This window comes from Camelus dromedarius, chromosome 22 (assembly GCF_036321535.1).
Source record: "Camelus dromedarius isolate mCamDro1 chromosome 22, mCamDro1.pat, whole genome shotgun sequence".
Taxonomy (NCBI): Eukaryota; Metazoa; Chordata; class Mammalia; order Artiodactyla; family Camelidae; genus Camelus; species Camelus dromedarius.
The window spans coordinates 34,190,138-34,211,219 of NC_087457.1; the positions used below are offsets into that span (position 1 = coordinate 34,190,138).

General features: G+C 40.3%; 1 protein-coding gene across 1 annotated transcript in view; it reads left to right on the forward strand.

The window, feature by feature from the left end:
* Positions 1 to 21,082, forward strand: part of CSMD1 (CUB and Sushi multiple domains 1) — a 1,691,213-nt gene that overhangs the window by 1,341,791 nt on the left and 328,340 nt on the right. Inside the window, exon 13 of the mRNA XM_064477604.1 lies at positions 17,941 to 18,028. Within this exon, the coding sequence (XP_064333674.1) occupies positions 17,941 to 18,028 (88 nt within the window). The remainder of the gene's footprint in view (positions 1 to 17,940; positions 18,029 to 21,082) is intronic.

The window sequence follows — 21,082 nt, forward strand, 5'->3', positions numbered from 1 at the left end:
ATTGCTAGTATTTTTAAACAAGATTTTAAAAGTATTTCCTCAGGATACACTTTGATACGTAGAATTTATAAATCAAGAAGTAAAGGAAGACATATGTTGAAGATGATAGTATTTGTACCCAAATTGCCGGATACACACTTACCCGTTCATTCCTCTCAGAGGCACGTCATTTTAATGGACCTCTTTCTTTCACTATGTATTTAATTTTTTTCCTTAAAATAACCTAACTTTGTCTCTATAATCAGATACCACAAGATGCCTCTATCTCTTTTGCAAAGTAAAATAAACTCTCACAGTCTGGCCTCATAGGCTGTGTCTGTCTGAGGTCTCCCTGCCCTGTCTGCAAGTGCAGGGGCTCACCAGCTTCACATGGCTTCTGTCCTCCCCTAGGACCTCCCTTCTCCCCCATCAGCTGCCAGTCAGGGTCTCCCTTTGTGTCTCGCCGAGTCCTTCCCTTCCTCCGAGAGCAGGAGGCAGACCTGTTCAGCTTCTACCAGCCTGGCTGCCGAACCTGTCCCTCAGTGAGGGCAGGTGTCCCCTCCGAGGCTATCAGCGCCAGCTCCAAAGGGAACACGTGTGTGTGCATCTGTGTTCACCATGTTGTTGCAGCTTCCAGAGACAAATGCCTCCTCTACACTGCTCTGTCGCTGGTCGATGAGGGCTTCTGACGCTTACCACCACTGATCTGTGCACCGCCCCTGCTCGGCAGCTTCAGGGAGTTAGTTAACGCTGGCCGCTTCGTCTCTCGTCGCTGATCTCACCATTCAGACTGGTACATGGCTTCAGAACAGAAGCTTCACAATTTAACGCTGTAACATTTGCTGGGTTTCCCTCAGTCACAAGAAGGAGACGGAGAGGAACACAGGCTGGGAGAGAAGTGATTTGTCTTTTCCTTAGGGGACTGAGCATCAGAAACCCTGGAGGCGTTCCCAGGGAAATAGGGGCTTGTCCTGAGGCTTCGCTGCAACCACCTGCATCCTGTCTCCTTTTGTTCCTCCCTCAGCCGCGCTGGCTGTCAGTTCAGTCCTAACCTCCCACGCTTACCCTTCTCACCCTCTCTTCCTCCTCCTCCTCCTCTCACTGACGGGGGAGGACCATGGACATTCAGAGGCGCCTTGTTGGTGCCATCTCGTCTTCCTACTGCCCTGTGTTAAGATGAAACACCTGCCCCTGGGCCTTATCAGACCCTCCTCTGACTCCCGTCTCCATGGTCCAGGCCTCACACTGGCACGTTTCAGAGCTCCACCCAACTCAGGGCCAGCTGGCGTCAAAACCTACGCTTTCAGCAGCACCGATCATAGACAACTGCTGTTAATACTGTTGTTTAAATTCCCCAAGAGCAACGGTTCTGAAGTTGTAGCTGTGTACTGTCCACCTGGAGAGTTTACTAGGCCACAGCTCACTGTCTCCACCTGCAGAGCTTCTGGGGCAGCGGGGCTGGGCTGGGCCTGAACTGTGGGGAATTTCGGTTCTAGGTTCCTGGGTGCTCCTGCGGCTGGTTTAGAGCTCTCCCTTAGAGACAAAGTTAGAGGCTCTGAGGACACTTGTTTCAGATGCTTGTTTCCAGTCATTTTTGCAGCAAGGGCCATTAAGACATTTCCCTTCTCCAGCAGGAAGGTCATCGCTGCCTCCTTTCCTGTGACCAGACCCACAGTCCCTCAGGACTGCTGATCGGTGCCCAAATACGGATCCAATCAGGCTGATCGCCTTAACTGCTGTCCGGCTGACTTGATTAATCAAGCTGCTTGACCTGGTGATTCAATTAATTACATTAGTGACCCTGTGGTTTGGCTCCTCCCTCCCTCTCCGGCAGGTGGATGAGCAGCGCAGGATGCTGCGGCCTGGTGCGGAAGCACCTGCAGGGTCTACGGCGTGTCCCTCAGCGCGAGCCCCACGCCTGCTGTCTGGCCTCTCCCCTCTTTTCTCCTCCCCTCCAGACTCCTTGGCTCCTGTTGAGATCCTCTCCTTGTCCTTGCCGTACTGCTGTTCCTCAGTGACGGCCGGCCCACCGTGACCGCGAGGGCTTTCATGGAGCTTCTGGCTCTCACACAGCAGAGCTCTAAGTGCGGCCTCTTCCTGACTTTTGAATCGTTGTCTGGGACTCTGATGAGTCGTAAGCAGACCTCACTCTCCCTTGTGCCCTTAAACGGCCACATCCACAGCTGGTTTTTTTTTTTAACTCTATGCTACATTCTGAATAGTTTCTTAAGGTCTATTTTTGCATGTATTAATTTTGGTTTCTGTCATTCCTATTCCTCATTTTTTTTTTAATTTCAGCTATTACATTTTTTAATCTATAGAAGCACACTGTATTTTTAATGTATATATGTCATTTCTAGAGGCTCTGCCGGGTTAGTTTAAAAGCCTGTTTGAATTGTTTGTTACTTCTTATTCTAAGGTCATGTCAGCTTTTCTCTTAGTCATAGGTGCACATTAAACATGCACCCACACCTGAGGTCTCTGCGGGCTGCCTGGTAATCTGGGACTCACTCCTGGCCCAGCCTTTGCTAAGTCCTCGTCCCAAGCTGTGAGTTAACTTTTTTTCTTTATGGTGACTCATGTTCCTTGGATCACTGGGGGTTCTTTGAGTCTCCGATGAAAGCTGTGTTCCCCCAGAGAGGACGTGGGTTTGCTTCTGCTGGTTTCCTATGGTCACTGCTAAATAAAATCCTGAAATTCTGATTTCACCTTAAGATCTGTAGGGACACCCGGGTTCCATGGACTTAGGTTACGAACCCATATGAACGCTGACTTTGAGTTATCGATCTTGGCAATGATTTATTTTTCTTACACACAAAACCAAGGCTGAAAAGGGCAAGATTTAAAAAAGAATTTTTGCCAGCTCCTTTTTATGGTGGGTTTATTCTTTGTCAAATCTTTTACTGAGAGTGACTCTTTGGGGGGGGTCTCATATATCATCTATGTCTATAACTGTATTATATATAAAGAATATATAATACTCTTAAATAGAATAATACATAAAATTAAATATATATATGTAATATACTATGTATAACTCTATATGTAGTCTATTATCTGTAATATGAAGACTTTAATATACATACATGAGTATATATATGCAGATAATGCATACATAATCATGTATGTGTGTGTACACACAATACAAATACTGTGTTATACAAATCATGTGTCTGTGCAAATAATGTATCATGTGCATATACACACACAAATACTATATGGATAGGTTGATCTGTCTGTGTGAGCTCAGAGGTTCCATCTTGGGTGGCCCAGGCTTTACCTGCTGTCTCCTGTGTCCTGACAGCAGTTACAGTGGGAAGTTCTGGGCTGACCCTGTTAGGAAGTTCCCATCTAGGGGACTGCTTATCTCCCAGTGTTTCTGGTCTCACCTCATTTTTGTCAGGTATTCATTCAGTGTTTATGTTTCTTACTTAATGCGAACGTGTGTGTTTGTACATATGGCTTATGTCCTGAAACCTGACTGAAATGAGCTCTACCAAGAACAGGAAAATCAGGACAGTCTGAGGGAGAGGTTGGCAGAGCACACACACCCGCGTGGCCGTCACACACGTGCGCTGTTGTGCAGTGGTGGGGGTGGCTGGAGCCTGACTGGTGGAGAGGAAAATGCGGATCTCAGGTATTTTAGCTCATAATCTATTCCCAGTACCTGCCTTCCTTTTACAAGAAAAAGATGCATTTGGAGTTCTTACCTGGGTATAAAGACTAGTAACCTCTCAGGGATCTTGTGATGGCTTTTGGAGACATTTCATAGCAGAGACATAAATCATGAATCCAAAAAAGGATTTCCTCCATGTCCTGTGCTCCTTTATTTTGTACTGAAATAAACAAGTTTACCCCAATGACCAAGTTACCCTTTACCTTAACAAGTGTATACCCATCCTGCCAGAAAAAGACAAGTCGCACGAAGCCGCTTAATAATACAGGAGGAGATCTCTGGGTTTCCAGAAGAACCAGATTTTTATTCCTGCTTCTGAGATCTGCTTGGTTGAAGTTGTTACAGGAGGTGGTGAATTAAGTGCCCCCACTGAGGGTTCTGGGTTCCATTGTTAGCAACTCATTGTTTCTCCATCTGGAGGAGAGAGCTAGTAATTGCTAACACTTACTACCCTGGATTTGTGTAGGGATTAATGAGTCACACAGACGAAGCCAAATGGAAAGTCTGAAAGAGGCAATTTATGCCAGGAAAGTGATTACCCATCTTGTGTTAAATGTGCATTTCTGAGAAGCAGTCCGTCTGAGAGCCTTCTGCAATGACCGAATCCAACTTTCCTTCAGCTTCTCTGGGGGGGCCGGGAGGCTGATTAATGACACATTTCAAGGCCACGATTCACACACACACAAAACTGTAGGTACTGGAAACAAAACAGGGAATTTAGAAAGGTGCCAAGCTTAGTATTTGATGAATCCAGCAAACCGTGGTTCACATTAAGCATTGAATACTGAGAGCATTTACAATTTTTACAAAAGCTAACAACATAACACTTCCACGAGTCAACCCCCTCTCTGTCCCTCCGCCTCCCCCTGCTGACAGGCTGTGGGTCCTCGCCATCAGGTCATGGCTACGTGTGCTTTGTTCTGACCAAGAGCCTTTTTCCTGTCTGCTGACTTTCTATTCTAGAGAGAAATATTCTTTCTAGACCCAGAATGTGCATTTTGCTTCTGCTTCTCTAAGACACCATGCAAGAGAAACCTACAGGGTCTTGACACTTTCCAGAAGCAACACTGGAGGGAGATACAAATATTTTTTCCATGATTTTTTCTAGCCCAGTATGTTTGAAGATGGATGTATTTCACTCTCCAAAAATGTTTGGGGTCCTGCCATCAGTACCATCACGTCTCCAGGGCTCAGAGTTTCAAGGTCAGCTTGGGTGGGTGTGGCCTAAGGCAAGGACTTTTCTCTCAATGTGAAGCCAACACTGATGTTCTTGATCTGACTTGCCCGGAGCAAACTCACATTGGGATTGGAGAACTGGCTCAAATGGATAACATTCTTCCCTGTGTATTGTCTGTGGTATGTCTGATTGAATGATTGGGCTTGATCTATCGATGTTTAAAACCCCAAGTTCTGAAAACCAAGATTTTTAACCATGGGCTCTTGAAGTCTGGTGAAATACAGGGAGTGAAGCAGCAGTTAACATCAGGGAGGTACTGAATGAGACCCACTCTGCTTGGCCTTAAGTCCTTGCTCCTTGGTTCGGTGAGATTATGTAATTTATTCAGGTTAGCAAGGTGAGTTGACGTTTGGATTCAGACCTTAAGTTGCCAGAACTCAGAGCAACCCTGTGAAGCGTGTGTGACCTCCGTCCTCACGTTATGGGGGGAGGAGTCTCAGACACATGTCGTTTCTGAAATTTCCCCACAAAGCACAGGTCGCAAGTGGGACAACCTGTTTTCAGTTAGGATGCTTCTGATGGCAAATCACGTGGCTTAAAAAAATGTATCACGTAGCTCAAAAACTAGTATAAACAACAGAGAAAATACATTATCACAAGGTTCGAGACGTGAGGAAGTGGGGTATTTTTGAGGTCTGTTATTGAGGGACCCAATAGCATCGTCAGCGACCGTCTCTCCCACCCTCATGGGTGAGCTAATCCCACTGCAGCTGCACGGCTGCTCCAGGCCTCACATCTCCACTTGCACCAATGACCAAGACTAGGAAGAACGTCCCTATGTCGTGTTTTTTCCCCCCTAAGGGAAAGAATGTTTCCTCCAAAGACTGCTGTGACATTTTATGGACAATGTTAAATCACGTGTACTTCCCTCAAGAACAGCTGTGATATATTTTTTTCAACTTCATTACATTAGTTTTCTCTACTGAGGACTTTAAAGAAGAAGCTTGCTAAATTTTCTCCTGGTAATAATGAGAACAACAATAACAAACTTTGAATGAAAAATACTTGCAGTCTTACATAGTGAGAAATTAATGGTGAATTTACCCACGGTTGTAGAATCAATATTCTCTCCCTAAGTGTGCAATTTGTAACTTGAAGGCTACTGAGCTGTGGTTTGGAAGGGCAGGAAGAGGCACCTGGTCTACCATAGATGATGCCAGATTATCTTTGTATCAGGGGAGAGTTCAAGTTTTAAAGATAGATTAAGTATTTCGGGTCACTTGTTTACCTGTCAGTGTCTAAGGCAGAAAAACTCCAACTCGCTTCAAGATAAATCCTTTGAGAGTCCTTTGTATATTCAAGAGCTGTACCCAGAACATTTCTCTTACATTTTCTCCCTCCACCTGAGGACTTCAGTCTTTCATTATTCATCCTGAACCGAACATGCTGAAATCACCAGTGATCCCCAGTGTTGCCAAACCAGTGGATATGTTTTCATCTTCTGTTTACTTGGCTTCTTATCATTGTTCTAAACAGTTTTCATCCTGAAAAATTCTCTTGTCTGGGCTCCCCTGACACTACAGGCTTCCTTCTTGTGTGCTCCTTCTCGGCTACTTGCTGTTTTATCTGCCTATTCGTGACCTCAAGATGATCAAGCCACTCCAGACTCAGCTGTAAGCTGGCTTCTGGTGTTTCTCAAATCAGTCACCTGCTAACCTGTGTTGTTTTCCTGGTCCCTGTGCAGATTCTGGGCATAGAACAGTGAACAAGACAGAAAATCCTCTGCCACGAGGGGCTTGCACTATGTAGGAAGAGTCCCAAGTAAATAACTCATATAATTTCTGAGAGTGTTAAGCGCTATCAAGAAAGGAGAAGGGGCCCTGGGGGGTAGAGAATGGTGTGGAGACGTGGCTGCCTTAGCTAGAGTGGTCATGGCAGGGGACATTGGGCGGATCTTGTGCTGAGGCAGCAGTGGTATGAAGAAGTGGCTGCAGGGTGTTTCGGGCAGAAGGAGCGGTGTGCTTGGGTTGTTCAAGGCTGAGAACGAGTGATCCAGTCTCTTTCTAAACCACGTCAATGGCTTCCATGATGTTAACCATCGCCTCTGTGACAGGTCTCCTGTTTCTCTAATGCACCACTTCTCCTGATCCAGGCATGTAAATCCAGCAGGCTAGTTGGCCTGTCCACTGGGCTGTCTATTGGCATCTTCAACATAACAGATCGAAAATGGAGTGTTTTGCCTTCTGATCTTAATCTGTTGTCCCCCTGCATCCACACCACTGTAAACAGTAGGTCAGACAGAGAACTCCATTTTCCCCAGTCACAAAGTCAGTTCCCCTTTATCTCCAACACAACAAACATCTGTACGCTTCCGTCCATCTCCCAGTCACCCGCTTGTCCAAGCCACCACCTCCGTGTGTCTGGACCACGTGACAGTTTCCTCCCTCTGTCTGCCCAGCCCTCTGGGAGTGGCCAAGTGAAGAATTTAACCTAAGTTGGACCTTCTCATCTAAGCATCTTTGGGGGTTCCTGCTTCCTCTCCAGCTGCAGTGAAATGGACCACGTGGCCTTCTTTGTTTGGTTCTTTGTATGCCCCTATATCTTCCTAAGGCGCTTTACTTTGGCAGTTTACTGACCAAGCAGGGTGTGATGTTCACTCTGCTTTTGGCTAACTCAAACCACCCTTTAAGTTCCAGCTCAGGTGTCATTTGCCTTCAGGGGCCAGCCCTGATCCTGTCCTAAATCCTCCCTACCCTCTATCCATTACTCTCTCTAATGCTGCTCAGGTTTTCCTCCACAGCACCCATTCCAGTTTGCAGCCACGAGCACTGCTCTGGGGTTTGTTTGCTTGAGGTCTTCTAGTTAAACCTACCGGAGGCTGACACCCAGGCTGCCTGTGCTGGGCAATCAGTCAATATGCTGCTGAATGGGTGGTGAATGGCTGAATGGGATTGGCCACAAGTAGCTTGCTGTTTCTACTTCCAGGCGTTATTTCCATGGTGATTTTGATTACTCTAACTTATCCAGAAAAACCAATTGTTTGAATTGTTTGCTGCTTATGAATAAAAATGCAGAATCTTTTCAAAAAATATGTTAACATCTCTTGCTGGCTTTTAAACATAACACAACAGCACTGTAAGAAACCAATTGTAAATACTGTGAAAACAAAATTTCAAATCCACTTACTTCTAAGTTGTAAAGCGCGATTGCCTATACAACTGGTTTTGTTTGAGGTAGGAGACACTAAACCCTGTGTTTCTGAATGACAGTTCCAAAGTTCTGTCTCTTAGCCTCTGCTTACACTAGGCGAGTCATCTTTCTTTTTTTACCTTATGAAAAGTGCATGTTGCTTTCACTATAATATGATTTTACCTGTATTCTCTCTGTGTCTGTCTTCAGGTATTTTCCATTTCCCTAATCTTTTATAAAGTAAACTTGTGTGTTATAACATCTCTCAGTGAAATTTCCCTGAGGATAGGAATCATAGAGGCAAACTCATGGCATATTAGAGTTGAAAGAAAACACTGAAATAATTTAGCCCAAGGTGTTTACAGGAGAAGAAGGAGAGGAACAGACATGGGTAGGAATGTTCTCTTTGTTGAGAAGTGCTGGGCGCACCGCAAGGCTCAGACACTGATCCTGCGCAGTGATGCGGCACAGCTGGCGAGAAGACTGGGGCTCAGAGGATTAGCAGCTGGTGCGCCCCGGGCCGCAGCTGCGCAGAGCGCCCCTGCTCAGCCCCAGTTCTGCCGCCCGCTGCAGCCTGGAGGCCCCTGACTCTTCCTGGGCTCACTCTCTGGGGCTGAAGAGTAAAGCGCTCGGACTGTGCTCTTGAATTTTTTCATCACCACATTTCTGGGATTTTTCTGACACAAACTTCCTATCTCATTTTTTCAGTGTTTATCCCCTAAAAATGATTCCTGACTGCTTTCCCTTTTTTATCAGGAATTAGGTCTTGTCCTTTCAGTTTGGAAGATGTTGCCAAGTTAGCCTAAATGCTATTCTTTTCGTCATTTTCCATAGTTTGACTTTGTAAGGAAATATAAAAATGTTGACCAGGTGTACTCCCATGGCACTTACCATTTAAGGATGTGAAATATCCAATTCAAAGTTCAAAGAAAATATTACAGAGTAAATGTTTTTGACTATATATTTCATGTATATTTACAAGTATGCATGTATGTGTGTGTATGTGTGTATATGCTCCTTAACTTACGCTGGGGTTACGTCCTCATACCCACCGTAAGTTGAAAATACAGTTAAGTTGAAATGCACCTGATTCCCTAACCTACTGAACATCGTAGCTCAGCCCAGCCTACCTTCAACATGCTTATTAGAACATGAGCCTTGGGCAAAATCATCCAACACAAAGTTTATTTTATAGTAAAGTGTGGAATATCTCGTGTCATTTATTGAATAAGATACTGAAAATGAGGAACAGAGCAGCTGTCTGGATCTGGAATGGTGTAAACGTGTGGGCTGTTCAGACCCTGTTGACCCCCACGTTGTGGGCTGACTGGCGGCCAGGGTGCTGGAGTGCATGTATGAAAGTGGGGAGACCCTTCTTCTCATTAAGAATCTTACTCAGAAAGCGTCTTCACGGGTTGACATCTGCCTCGGTTCCTGACTTGGGCTCTCCATGTTTCTCAGTTCAAATCCTTCCCCTTTAGAGCAGCTCCTACAGTTCTGTGAGTACCCCACGTCCACGCTGACCTTCCTGCCTTCTCTCACACCGTTCCCTGGCCTGGGGTGGTGGTTCAGTACTTCCTGATTAATACAGGGAATATACATGATAGCAACATGTGTCATATGCTTTATGAACTATTATGAGAAAGAAGCTTTCTGTGTATACTCATCACTCAAATAAGCACTATTTCCTACTTTTTAAATCTAAGAATCAACAAATAAGGTTTTGCAATTTAAATATCTTATATTTAATATAAAATACTTAAATATATGCTATTTAAATATGAATATAAAACAATTCCATACATATATATATATATATAAAATCTTGAAACCAATTATACTATACATTGACTTTGAGGTTTTTTTTCTCTTTCCTCTCATATTTCAAGGTTATTAGACTAGTATGTTAAATCCTATGCAAAATAGTAATATAAATTGACCTAGTCAAGTACTACCTTTACTGTTAGAAGACCATGAATAATCGGGTGTCCTGTAAGACAGCTCTGAGTAGGCCCTGAAAATTATCCATGAATCCCAAGTCCAGAGTCCTTAAATTTTCACAAAGACACTAGAGCAGAAGTGACAGGCTGCAAGACCTCAGGCCGTGGCAGCCGAGTCCCCAGGGGACGGTCACTCTGCATTTGCGGGAGCCAGCGGAGGGCAGAGTCATCCCTTTTCGGTCCTGCCAGGACACATCCAAGTGAACATCTCAGGATGGTCTGGAATCGGACAACGATGAGGACGACGCCCGGGGCTCTTGTAAACATTCCAGAGCCGTGAATTTATACCAACTTTGTACTGGCACGTTCTTGTTTTTCATTTTATTTGAATAGCAGATAAACATCTTACTTTAACCTGAAAATACATAAAGACAGTAATCCCTCTTTGAATATTTGCTGACATAGTGATTTTAGCTTTTAGGAGGATAATTATTAATATCATAGACCTTATAAGAAATCTTTTCCTTCTGCCAAAAAAACAATCAAGAAGAGGCAATGTCAAAGGAAAAAAACCTTAACAGTGGGGGAATTTGGAGTATTTAAAATTACCTGGACCGTAGGATCCTCACAGGTAGTAGTTAGAATAATGTTAGAAAGACAGAAGGGTTCAAATGCCAGCCAAACTGTCTTTATTTGTTCTGCAATAGAGAGCCCCTTACACGTTTCTTGAGTTTCTCAATGATACACTTATTACATTAGTATATTTTATTACATTAGAAGCTAAAATATGGTTTTAAAAATAAATTACTGTTACCTAAGAGGTAGTCTGAGTTAAGACTATGGCTGTAGAATGTAAATAAGAGAACACAGGTGAAATCGAGAGAGAAAAATTATGATAGTAGGCATTCAATTTCTAGAGTTTTAAAAGTCAGGGAATTACAGTACGCAGGGGCAAAGGACAGAGATTCCAGACAAAAATGGCATTGTATTAAATCAAACACCTGGAAAATTTAGCCTGGACTCTCATACACAAGGCCAGCTGTTTGTGGACTGCTTTATTGTCTGTCTGTTAATCTGAGATTCAAAACAATACAGATCAGAGCAATGTGTTTTTGACAACTTACTTCTGTGTAAACTATCCATTTGAAACCCTAATGTTGTGATAATAAGAATTTATTGTCCAAATGTTAACGATTCTTTGTTCACCAGTTCCTACAAAGCTTGTCAATATGTGCTTGCTAGTCTGGGATCAAAACTAGCTAAAGGCTGAGACTGTGCAAATATTCAGTAGGAAGAGAAAAGTACCGGAAATTCTGTTATGCATGTAGAAATGTCCCACATGGTGCTCCTTATGTAAAAATACTCCTGTTACGGCTAAGTGACAGAAAGTGCTACAGTAGCAAAATGTTGTCGAAATTAACATTTAGTCAAGTTATTGGTTTTTGAGGAAAGAGTAATATGGTTAAGTTTCATTCTTGTTGAGATAAAACCTCTTGCAAATCAAAAAGGTGAAATGCATTAGAAAGTAGATACTACTTTTCATTTCAGTAAAGACTGCGTCCATTAGATGTCGAAAGAACAAATGTCAGTGCTGAGTTATTTCAAACTGATTATAGCAGGAAAGTCTGAAGTATCCCCCAAACACATATACCTCGAATGGGGTGTCCATCATCTAAAGGTCACTGATAGAGTGGAGATACTGCTACTAAGGAATTTCAACTGGAGTGTGTTCTGTATATATATTCCTGATCGTTACGCAACTGAAAACATATGTCACCTCTCAGAAGGTTTCAAATAGTTAGAATTAGTCTCAAAATTGATCCAGCTGAAACATGTCTTTAGGTCTCTAAAGAAATAAGTATAAACAATAAAAATATGCTGTAATAAATCACAGGAGCAGTTTCACTAAAAAGTGAGTTTATTTAAATGGTTCTTATTTTGGATTATTTATTCCAAAGGTATATAAACTAAATTTTAAATTAAAAAATGGCATTGTACATGAAAATTTAATATTCATGTCAACTCATTGTTCTAGTGCTCTGGAGGGAGCTTATGGCTCATGTGGAAAGGCTGTGAAACTGGTCTTTTTACTACAGGAAAATCGCCACCAGGTGGTATTTGAACTAAAGCCCTGTGGTTGGAACCAGATGGCTTCCCGTGTGTATGTTTGGGAGGGACTACAGATGAAAACACCTTTTTCCTTTACTTTTTGGTTCTGTGCCTTTTAATATAGAAGAAATTTTATTATTAAGAATTTTTAAAAATGATTTTTTGAAAACCCACTTTGACTTCCAGAGTCCTGTAATATGCAATGCTCATTAACTCACTGCAGCAAATGTGAGGAAAGGAACCTGGATTTTATAATCAACTAGGTAATTTCTGTCCTCAGTTTTCTTTCCTGTAAAATGAGTTTGATATTATCTCCTCATGGAATGAGTCTATGGATTCAGTTTAAAATATACGTACATGATACTTGGAATTTCAAGCCAAGATTCTGTGTTTCATTTTACGTCATCATCATCATTATTCTTAGCACTTCATTTCTAATTATTTCTGATTGTTTCACTAACGTTAATCTTGTCTCCACTACCTTAATTGTTTATAATCTCTTTTATCATAGTAGTTACTTAGACTCTTTTTGTATTAGTTGCTTCCTTTGCTATAGACTAGTTTAGCTGTATAGTTTGTTCAAAATAAATTCATATTGAATTTTGATTGACAAGCACATGTCCTCAAAGAACAGGATAATTTGATGGGAGAAGCACATTCCTTACTGCTCTACATACCTCACAGGAATCTTGTGAGGGTCTAGTGAGATGTTGTGAATCAACATGCTTTGAAAAAAGTCATTTAATTATGCATACATTGATAGAATTTACACATTTTAAATCTAAATTAATTCGGAGTCTTTTACAAACTGTCTAATTTGTGTCTGTTCATCCACTTGCATAATTTTACATCTTGCTTTTACTATTAGTTAATGATGGATTATGAATCTACCTATTGAATATTCCCAGTTTAAATTTTAATTTCTAAAGTTTAATATATTTATTAATACTGATGGCATATGTCTTATGAGATTCGATAAAATATAATTTGACAAAATTAGAGTTAAAATGATATTAAGCCCAGTAATTCCTGTCTTTTGAAAGCATTTCTCTGAGGCACCAGGGATCCTGGTTGAAGCAGATTGATTTTCATGACTCTTTACAACTTTAAAGTTTCAGTTTGCAGAGAAGTTAATTGCTGATGGAATAGATAGTTGAGATTTATGGAACTCATTGTTTACTTGTATACAACCTGTTTTTCACCATTTTTTTCTATCATTATCCCATTAAAAGCCTATCTCTGTTTCAGAAAATCAGCCATATTTTATATTTAGTCTTTCATCACTTTTCTGTTATCTCTGCAAGCCATTCAGACTTATCTATTCACTCTGTGCTCTCAGAGAATTCCAACTAAGTACCTTTTCTTGAATAAGTAGGCAACTTTGACATTATCTTTAAAAAGGTCCAGAGTGTTTTGATCTGATTTGGATGGGTACAATGTCTGTCATTTCTTTTTACTACTGTGAGAAAAACAGTAAAAGGGAGATAGAAGTAGACCTTCTTAAGCTTTTATGTTGTGCTTAGACCAGCGTGGTACTATTCAATAGTGAGATAAGAACCACACTAGAGTGGGCTACAACTGTTAGAAACAGTGGTGACCATTCACCTGGATGAAGGTGAATTCATCTGACATGGCAATGACTATTTTGCTTGAGGGGATATAAAAGCCATATAAATGATGATGGCAGAAAAAATATGATGGAAGTTACATTCTGCATTGGGGTTTGAAATTTTATTAAAACTAGAATCTTTGGAAAATAAATGTTACAGACTTTGTGGTAGGCCACTGTCTGCAGATTGGGAATCCTGCCCTGGCTCATGATAACCGAGCATGAAACCATGGAGTTGGAAGAAAAGGTGGTAGAACTATCAGACGGTGGGAATTGATTTGGCTGTAGGTCATGGATTTATGACTTGTTGGAATAAACACACACACACAGTGGTGAGACACACAGCAGAAAAGGTACCATTTCAACCATTTTTAAGTATACAGTTCTGCAGAATTAGCTATATTCACGTTGTTGTGCATCCATCACCATCCATCTCCAGAAAATGTTCATCTTTCCCACTACCTGCTAAACAGGTAGTAAAACAGGTAGTTAACTGTTAAACGATAATTCCCCAGGACTTTCAACCTCAGTTTCTGAAAATCACTATTCTACTTTCTGATGCTGTGAATTTGAAAACTCTTCAGTTTTAATCCCTCTGTAACCTTAGACCTCAAGTGAATCTCTTCCTTTAAAGAAAATCTATTTTGCTAATCTATGTCTTTTGATTGGGGAGTGTATTAGTCTGCTAGGGCCACTGTATCAAAATTCCTGGGTGGCTTAAACCGCAGAAATGTATCTTCTCCAGTTCTGGAGACTGAAAGTTCCAGGTCAAGGGCCAGCAAAGTTGTTCCTTCTGAGGGCTCCTTCATTGATTTGTTAATGGTGGTCTTCTCCCTGTGTCTTCACATGGTCTACACCTGTGTGTGTCTGTGTCCTAATCTCCTTTTCTTATAAGGACACCAGTCCTATTGGATTAGAGCCCACCCTAATGACTTCATTTTAACTAACTTACTCCTTCAAAGACCATCTCCAGTTGCAGCCACATTCTGAGGTACGAGAGTCAGGACTGCAGCATATGAATGTGGGGTCTGGGGAGCACAATTCAGCCAATGCAGGGAGTCAATTCCACTTACATTTAAATAAATTACTGCTAGAAGAGCACTTACTTTTACTGTTTTGGTATTTGTTTCCTGTATGTCTTACAGCTTTTTTGTCCCTCATTTCTTCCATTATTGTCTTCTTTGCATTTAGTTAATTTTTGTAGTGACACGTTGTGATTCCCTTCTCGATTCCTTTAGTTATTTTCTATAGATGTTTTCTTTGCTGTGACCATGATGATTACACATAAGATCCCCAATTTATGACAGTCTGTCTTAAATCGATACCAGCTTAACCTTAATCACACACAAAAACTCCATTCCTTTACAGTTTCCCCCTCAACTTTATGCTATTGATGTCACAAATCATATCTCTCTATGTTGTGTGCTTGTTAACATAGATTTATCATTATTTTATGCATTTTTCTTTTAAATCCTATAGAAAATTTAAAAGTGGAGTTGAAATCAAACTTACAAAAGTGTTTTTTTTTTAAATTTCACCCTGTATTTGCCATTACCAGAGAACTTTGTATTTTTATGTGGCTTTGAGTTACTGTCTAGTGTCCTTTTATTTTAACTTGAAGGATTCCTTTTAGCATATTTTATAGGCAAGTCTAGTAGTAATTAACTCCCTCAGCTTTTATTTTTCTGGGAATGTCTTGTTGTTTCTCTCATTTTTGAAGGATAGTTTTGCTGGCTATAAAATCCTTCACTGACAGAGTTTTCTCTTTCAACACTTAAATGTATCCCCCCACGGCCTTCTGGCCTAAAAGATTTCTGCTGAGAAATCAAGTGATAGTTTTATTGAAGATTTCTTGTTGTTTTTGATGAGTTGCCTTTCCCCTCCTGTTTTCAATATTCTTTCTTTTTTGAGAGATTGATTATGTGTCTCATTGTGAGTCTTTTTGAGTTTTTCCTACTTGGTGTTCATCGAGCTCCTTGGAATTGTATGTCTGTGTCTTTCCTGAAATTTAGAAGTGTTCAGCCATTATTTATTCAAATACATATTTAAGACAGTTTTTTTTTTTTTTATTCTTTGTCTAGGATGTCCAATGCATGTATTTCTTCAGGGACTATTTCTGGGGATTAATTTTGTGTTTTTGAATAGGCCATGTTTCCATATTTCATTGTATACCTTGTGGTCTTTGCCAATAATTGGGCATTTGAAAGAAAGAGCCACCTCTTCCAGTCTTTGAAGAGTGGTGAGGAAGACTTTCACTAATTAGTGGGCCACTGAGCCTTGAGATCAGCCTGAGGTGAAGAATCTTCTCAGGTCTTTTCTGGGCATGTGTCCCGTGTGTGTGTGTGTGTTTCTCCCCCAACTGCTTTAAATATCTTAATTTCACAGAAAGCCTCAACTGAGCCTCTTCTCAGGGTCTTTGTGCCCTGTGGTGTCCCATTGCCTGTGATCTTCTGCCTCCACGTGGTTGCAGCCCCTGTGCTGTTCTTCATGCAGCAGTGCCCACTGCTGTCCTCCTTGGCTTCCAGCCATCATTCCCCAACTGATGTCTGAGTCAGACAAGGCAGAAACTAGACCTTCAAGCACTATGGCCTCACAGACAGACCAGGACAACGTTGTAAACATTGTTCTCTTGGTCGTCTGTCTTCAGGTGGGGAACCAGGAAATGGGCCATGTCTTCTCAACAGTGCCACGTCAGGGAGTATGTGGGGCAAAAGCAAGTAAAAATTTCCTGAAATCTTTTACCATTATGAATGTGGCTGTTTCCTTATTGGATGTTTGTTCAGTAGCTTTAGATCTTTGACTAGTTTCTAGAGCCCCTGTGAAGTTATTTTAGTCCAGCTGTGGTTGTTTATTTGAGGTTCCCATGGGGGAATAAGGGCCAGGAGCTTCCTGTTCCATTGTCTTGCTGATGTCACTACCCAGCTTGCTGGATTTTTTTTTAATGAGAAAATTAAATATTTAGGAAAGAAAATTTTATATTCTGATAAGATTAGTATTTAATGAAAGCTTATATCCATATCACAATTTCATCCTAGTCTAGCAATAAAAACTAAATCTTGCTTTAATTATTAGTGCTTTTTTATGCAGAAATCAAATGTTTAAGGTTTTAAACAAATGCTAAAGGAGGTCAGTATCTACCCAGACTTTTTTTCCCTTCTTATAGGGTTATTTGAAACATATGTGAGCATATTTATATTTATAAGAATGCTTTTCAGGTTCAGATAATCAAGCCATGTATTCAAATGGGCTTGAGCTGTGGGAAGTATATGGATCATCCAACAGGATGTTCAGAGGCAGTGTGGGTTTCTGAGCTGGTCCGTGTTCCTGCCTCAGCTATGATATCAAGGGTCCTGGTTCTTGTTGTATCCCTTCTACTCCATCCATGCTGTTGCCTCTGTCATCGGACTGTAGCAAGATGGTACTGACAGTTACACATTTGAAATCCAGACCTGGTAAGGTCCAGAGTGAAAAAGAGATGATCTCTATTAGCTAACAGGAATGTCTTCCCAGAAGCACTCCTGCAGGTTTCCTCTCATGTATTACTGAACTGAGTTGAATCACAAGACCACTGTTGAACAAATTTCTGGAAAGAAGGAGGGAATCACCCTGATCAGATTAGACTAGTTAGAGTGGAGTGGCTATAGGAGTAGCAACCATTCTCATGAGCAAATTAGTCCTTTAGAAACTATCCTCTGACTGTACAACATCCCAACAGGAGGAAGGGCTCTGTATAAAACAGGTTAAAGAAATAAGTCAGCACATTTACACAAAAATACCATTACTTTCTCTACTTCAACGATAAGCTCACTTGATGTTTAAAATACAATAGGTAATTTAATGTAAAGTATCTATTATGTAGATCTTAATAATTAACATCTTCATTTCATCTATGGCAATGAGTGAGGGCTTTCTTCTATATAAGCTATTTATGGCATGATGCTCTTTTTTCCCTGTTACACTATTAATTATAACTTGTCATAAAAATGATCATAATGGGAAAATGTTTTTAAATTAAATTTAGACTTCTTTAGTAGAGGAAAGAGTTCCAGCCAAAGATCATTGACCTCCTGGGTGAGACGTCTTTGTCTTTCAGGAATAAGAATAGATTTTTTTCTAATTGAACTAAATTTTCTTAATTCTTAAAAGAATCACATTTTAAGTGCTCATTATTTAAGAACCAAATCTACCTAATATACATTTATTGACTGAATGTTTCCTGAACAACTCCATGAAAGTATAATAATGTTTCTTTCTGTTGTAGTAAGTCAAGGAGGTGTTGCTTTGGTCTCTGACATGTGTCCAGATCCTGGGATTCCAGAAAATGGTAGAAGAGCAGGTTCCGACTTCAGGTAGGAAAAAAAGTAACTATTTGAATAACATATTATTTTCTAGCACACATGTAATTTCACCTTGTAGTTTTAACTCTTTTTCCTTTTGATTTAAAGATATGACTTCTCAATTATTATACAACTATAGTATCTCTAGAAGTCTAAAACACACTGTGCTGAAAGTTCCAGATCCTCCAGAGTTTCCTTTCACTATATAAAGCAGTATTAAAAATTTAACTCTAAATGGATATGATCAAAATCTGTATCTGGGTTTTTTTTCCTGTTTTTAATTTGTTACCTTTCCATATTCTGATGCCTTTTGGTTAATATTTAAAAAAATGGTGCGAAAATATAACTTTAGCTTCATGATTATTTCATTAAATAAACTTTTATAATAATGAATATGAGTGGCAGTCAACACAGTTTATTTCAGAAAATGTTATGATTAATTTTACTGAGATTATGATTACTACAGACTTCTTTACAGTTGATACATTATAAATGTAGTAGTGATTATAATAGTGATTTTTTTAGATGTTTGCATTTCTTTCAGTTAGTTCAAGAAACTGAGTATTTTTCAACTTACAAGATGGATACTGGCATTAGGAGTAGGCTGCAAAATAGAAGAGTAAAGGGCAGCAAGAAATATGTTTTTCTTCCTTATAATCTCACTATTTTTGAGAAAGAAAAAAATAAAGATATGTGTAGAGAGTTTAGCCTACTAAAGGGAGCTAATAATTGAAAGTAGTGATACTATTAGAGAAGGAAGAAGAAACGTTACTCATCACATTGCAATAGCAATGGTATTTTTTTTTAAAGGATAGAGAATAGTAAAATTATCTGCAGGGTGGCTGTAATGGAACTGGTAAAATGATATGTACGTTTTTACATGGAAAAGAGACAGAAGTATACGTGTGCTACTGAAATACTTTTGACTTCATGGTGGAGTCTGTCCTGTTTCAAATGGAACAGACAGTTGGAACGGTTACAGGTTAAATATCACAAATTTTGAGTATATATTAAGCGGCTAGTATTTCAGCTTAAGTTCCTTTGAAGCAGGGCCTGAGTTGGGTATTTTTATTCAGGTGACATTTTGGAAAAGTGCCCTCTGGTTAAAGGGAATGGAGAAAGCAGGACAGGGTCAGAATAGGAAGCTGAGCAGGAAGCTGGTTTTAACTGGGGATTAGCTTCAGTCTCAGTCTGTGGGGGAATTCCAGGGCACATACTGTCCACCTTTTGTGCCCAGCTTCCTTCCCTTTCATCACTGGCTTCCTCCATTTGGCTCAAGGAAGCTTCCCAGAGCAGGGGTTGCTTAGAGTAGTTACTAGCACCCCAGGGGGCATGGTGTGTCCAATTGAAGACATTCTGGAATTTCATCTCTTTTAAAAAGAAGCACATAGATGAAATTTACAAATTTTTGCTAGAACTCATAGACCTTTCTATCCTATTTATTATTTCTTTCTTATTTCAAAAGTCACCTCCTCCATTTCCCCCCACCCAGAGAAAGAAAAGTGTTCTTCATGCCTTGCTTCCAGAAAACCTCACACGTCCCTTCATTAGAGTTACAGAAATAAATCTTCACTATGATTTTACATGTCCATTTCCCCCACCAGCCTAAGCTTTTCCAGGACAGGGATAGAACCTTGTTCATCTCTGCCTCCTTAGTGACTGAAATGGTGCCTGGCACAAAGAAACTCAGTGGGTGTTTGTCCGATGCATTTGTGTGTGAGACAAATCGCTCGTGCAGTTCTTTGTTATCCCTGAAACCCCAAAACTTCCTTGGTCTATTTGGCAGAGCTCTGTTTTAAAACAAAGCAAATTAAATTTTAGCTGACAATGCAGAACTGTTCAAATTGCATCGTATGTAGAGAACCAGAGGAACTGTTGAATCTTCAGATGTTAACAAGGAATTCAGAAATATTCAGAGCCGGTTTCTATTTAGCACAAGGGCAAGAACAGAACATTTTATTAGTACCTTGGGTGAATATGCTCGCCTTTACGCTCTGTCATCCTTATAGCAGGCTTATTCCTGACAATGTTTAACTCAGGGTAAGCTTTAGCCATTGGAGCTGTGTTGATGTGTCTGGGGGGAAAGCCAGGCTGGGCATGTGCCTGGAGAGTCAGATAAGGGAGGGAGTACTTATCTCAGATGAGACTCTCAGTCTTTCACTTAGTTTTCTGGGGAATCTCCATGCTGTTTACATGTCTCCAGGTTTATGGCAATCGAATAATATAACATCTGAGAAAATAATTTGGAAGATTAAATTGTCTATAAAATTACATACAAATGTAAATATTATTTTTACCATGTGAGTATATAGTGTGTGTATACCTATGTGTGTATACACAGAACTGTGATAAGCTAGCTTTAGGAAAAACTCGTTTTGTAGATTTCATAGGACTTTCTTCCTAGATGATCTTCTCAACTACAAATAAATACAGTTTATTTTTTCTCTTGAATCTGAATGTATTTTATGTATTTTCCTTTCCTAGAGGAACTGGCTAGGACCTACATTGCAAGGTTGAGTAGAGTTGGTGAGACATTCTTGCCTTATTCCTGATCTTAGTGGGGAAGTTCTGATTTCCATCATTAAGAGTGATTCTAGTTATAGAATTTTCATAGATTTCTTTTATCAGGTTGAGGAAGTGCCCTTCTGTTTTTAGTTTTTTGGGAGTTTTTACCAAAAATGACTGTAGGGTTTTTGTGAAAAGTTTTTTTTTTTTTTTTTTATATCTATTGGGATGATCTTTTTTGTTTGCTTAATTGTTTAGTTGTTAACATGATTAATTACAGTGTTGGATCTTCCAATATTAAACCAACCTTGCATTCTGGGATAAAATTAACTTGGTCATGATTATCCACTTTATGTAATGTTGGATTTGATTTTCTAATTTTTCTTTTTTTAGATTTTTTCATGTGTATTCACCAGAGATATTGGCCTATAGTCTTTTCTTGTAATGACTTGGTCTGGTTTTGCTATCAGAGTAATAGTATTGTTCTCATAAAATTAATTGGGAAATATTCCCTCCACTGGAATATCCTGAAAGAGTTTATGTAGAGTTGGTAATATTTCT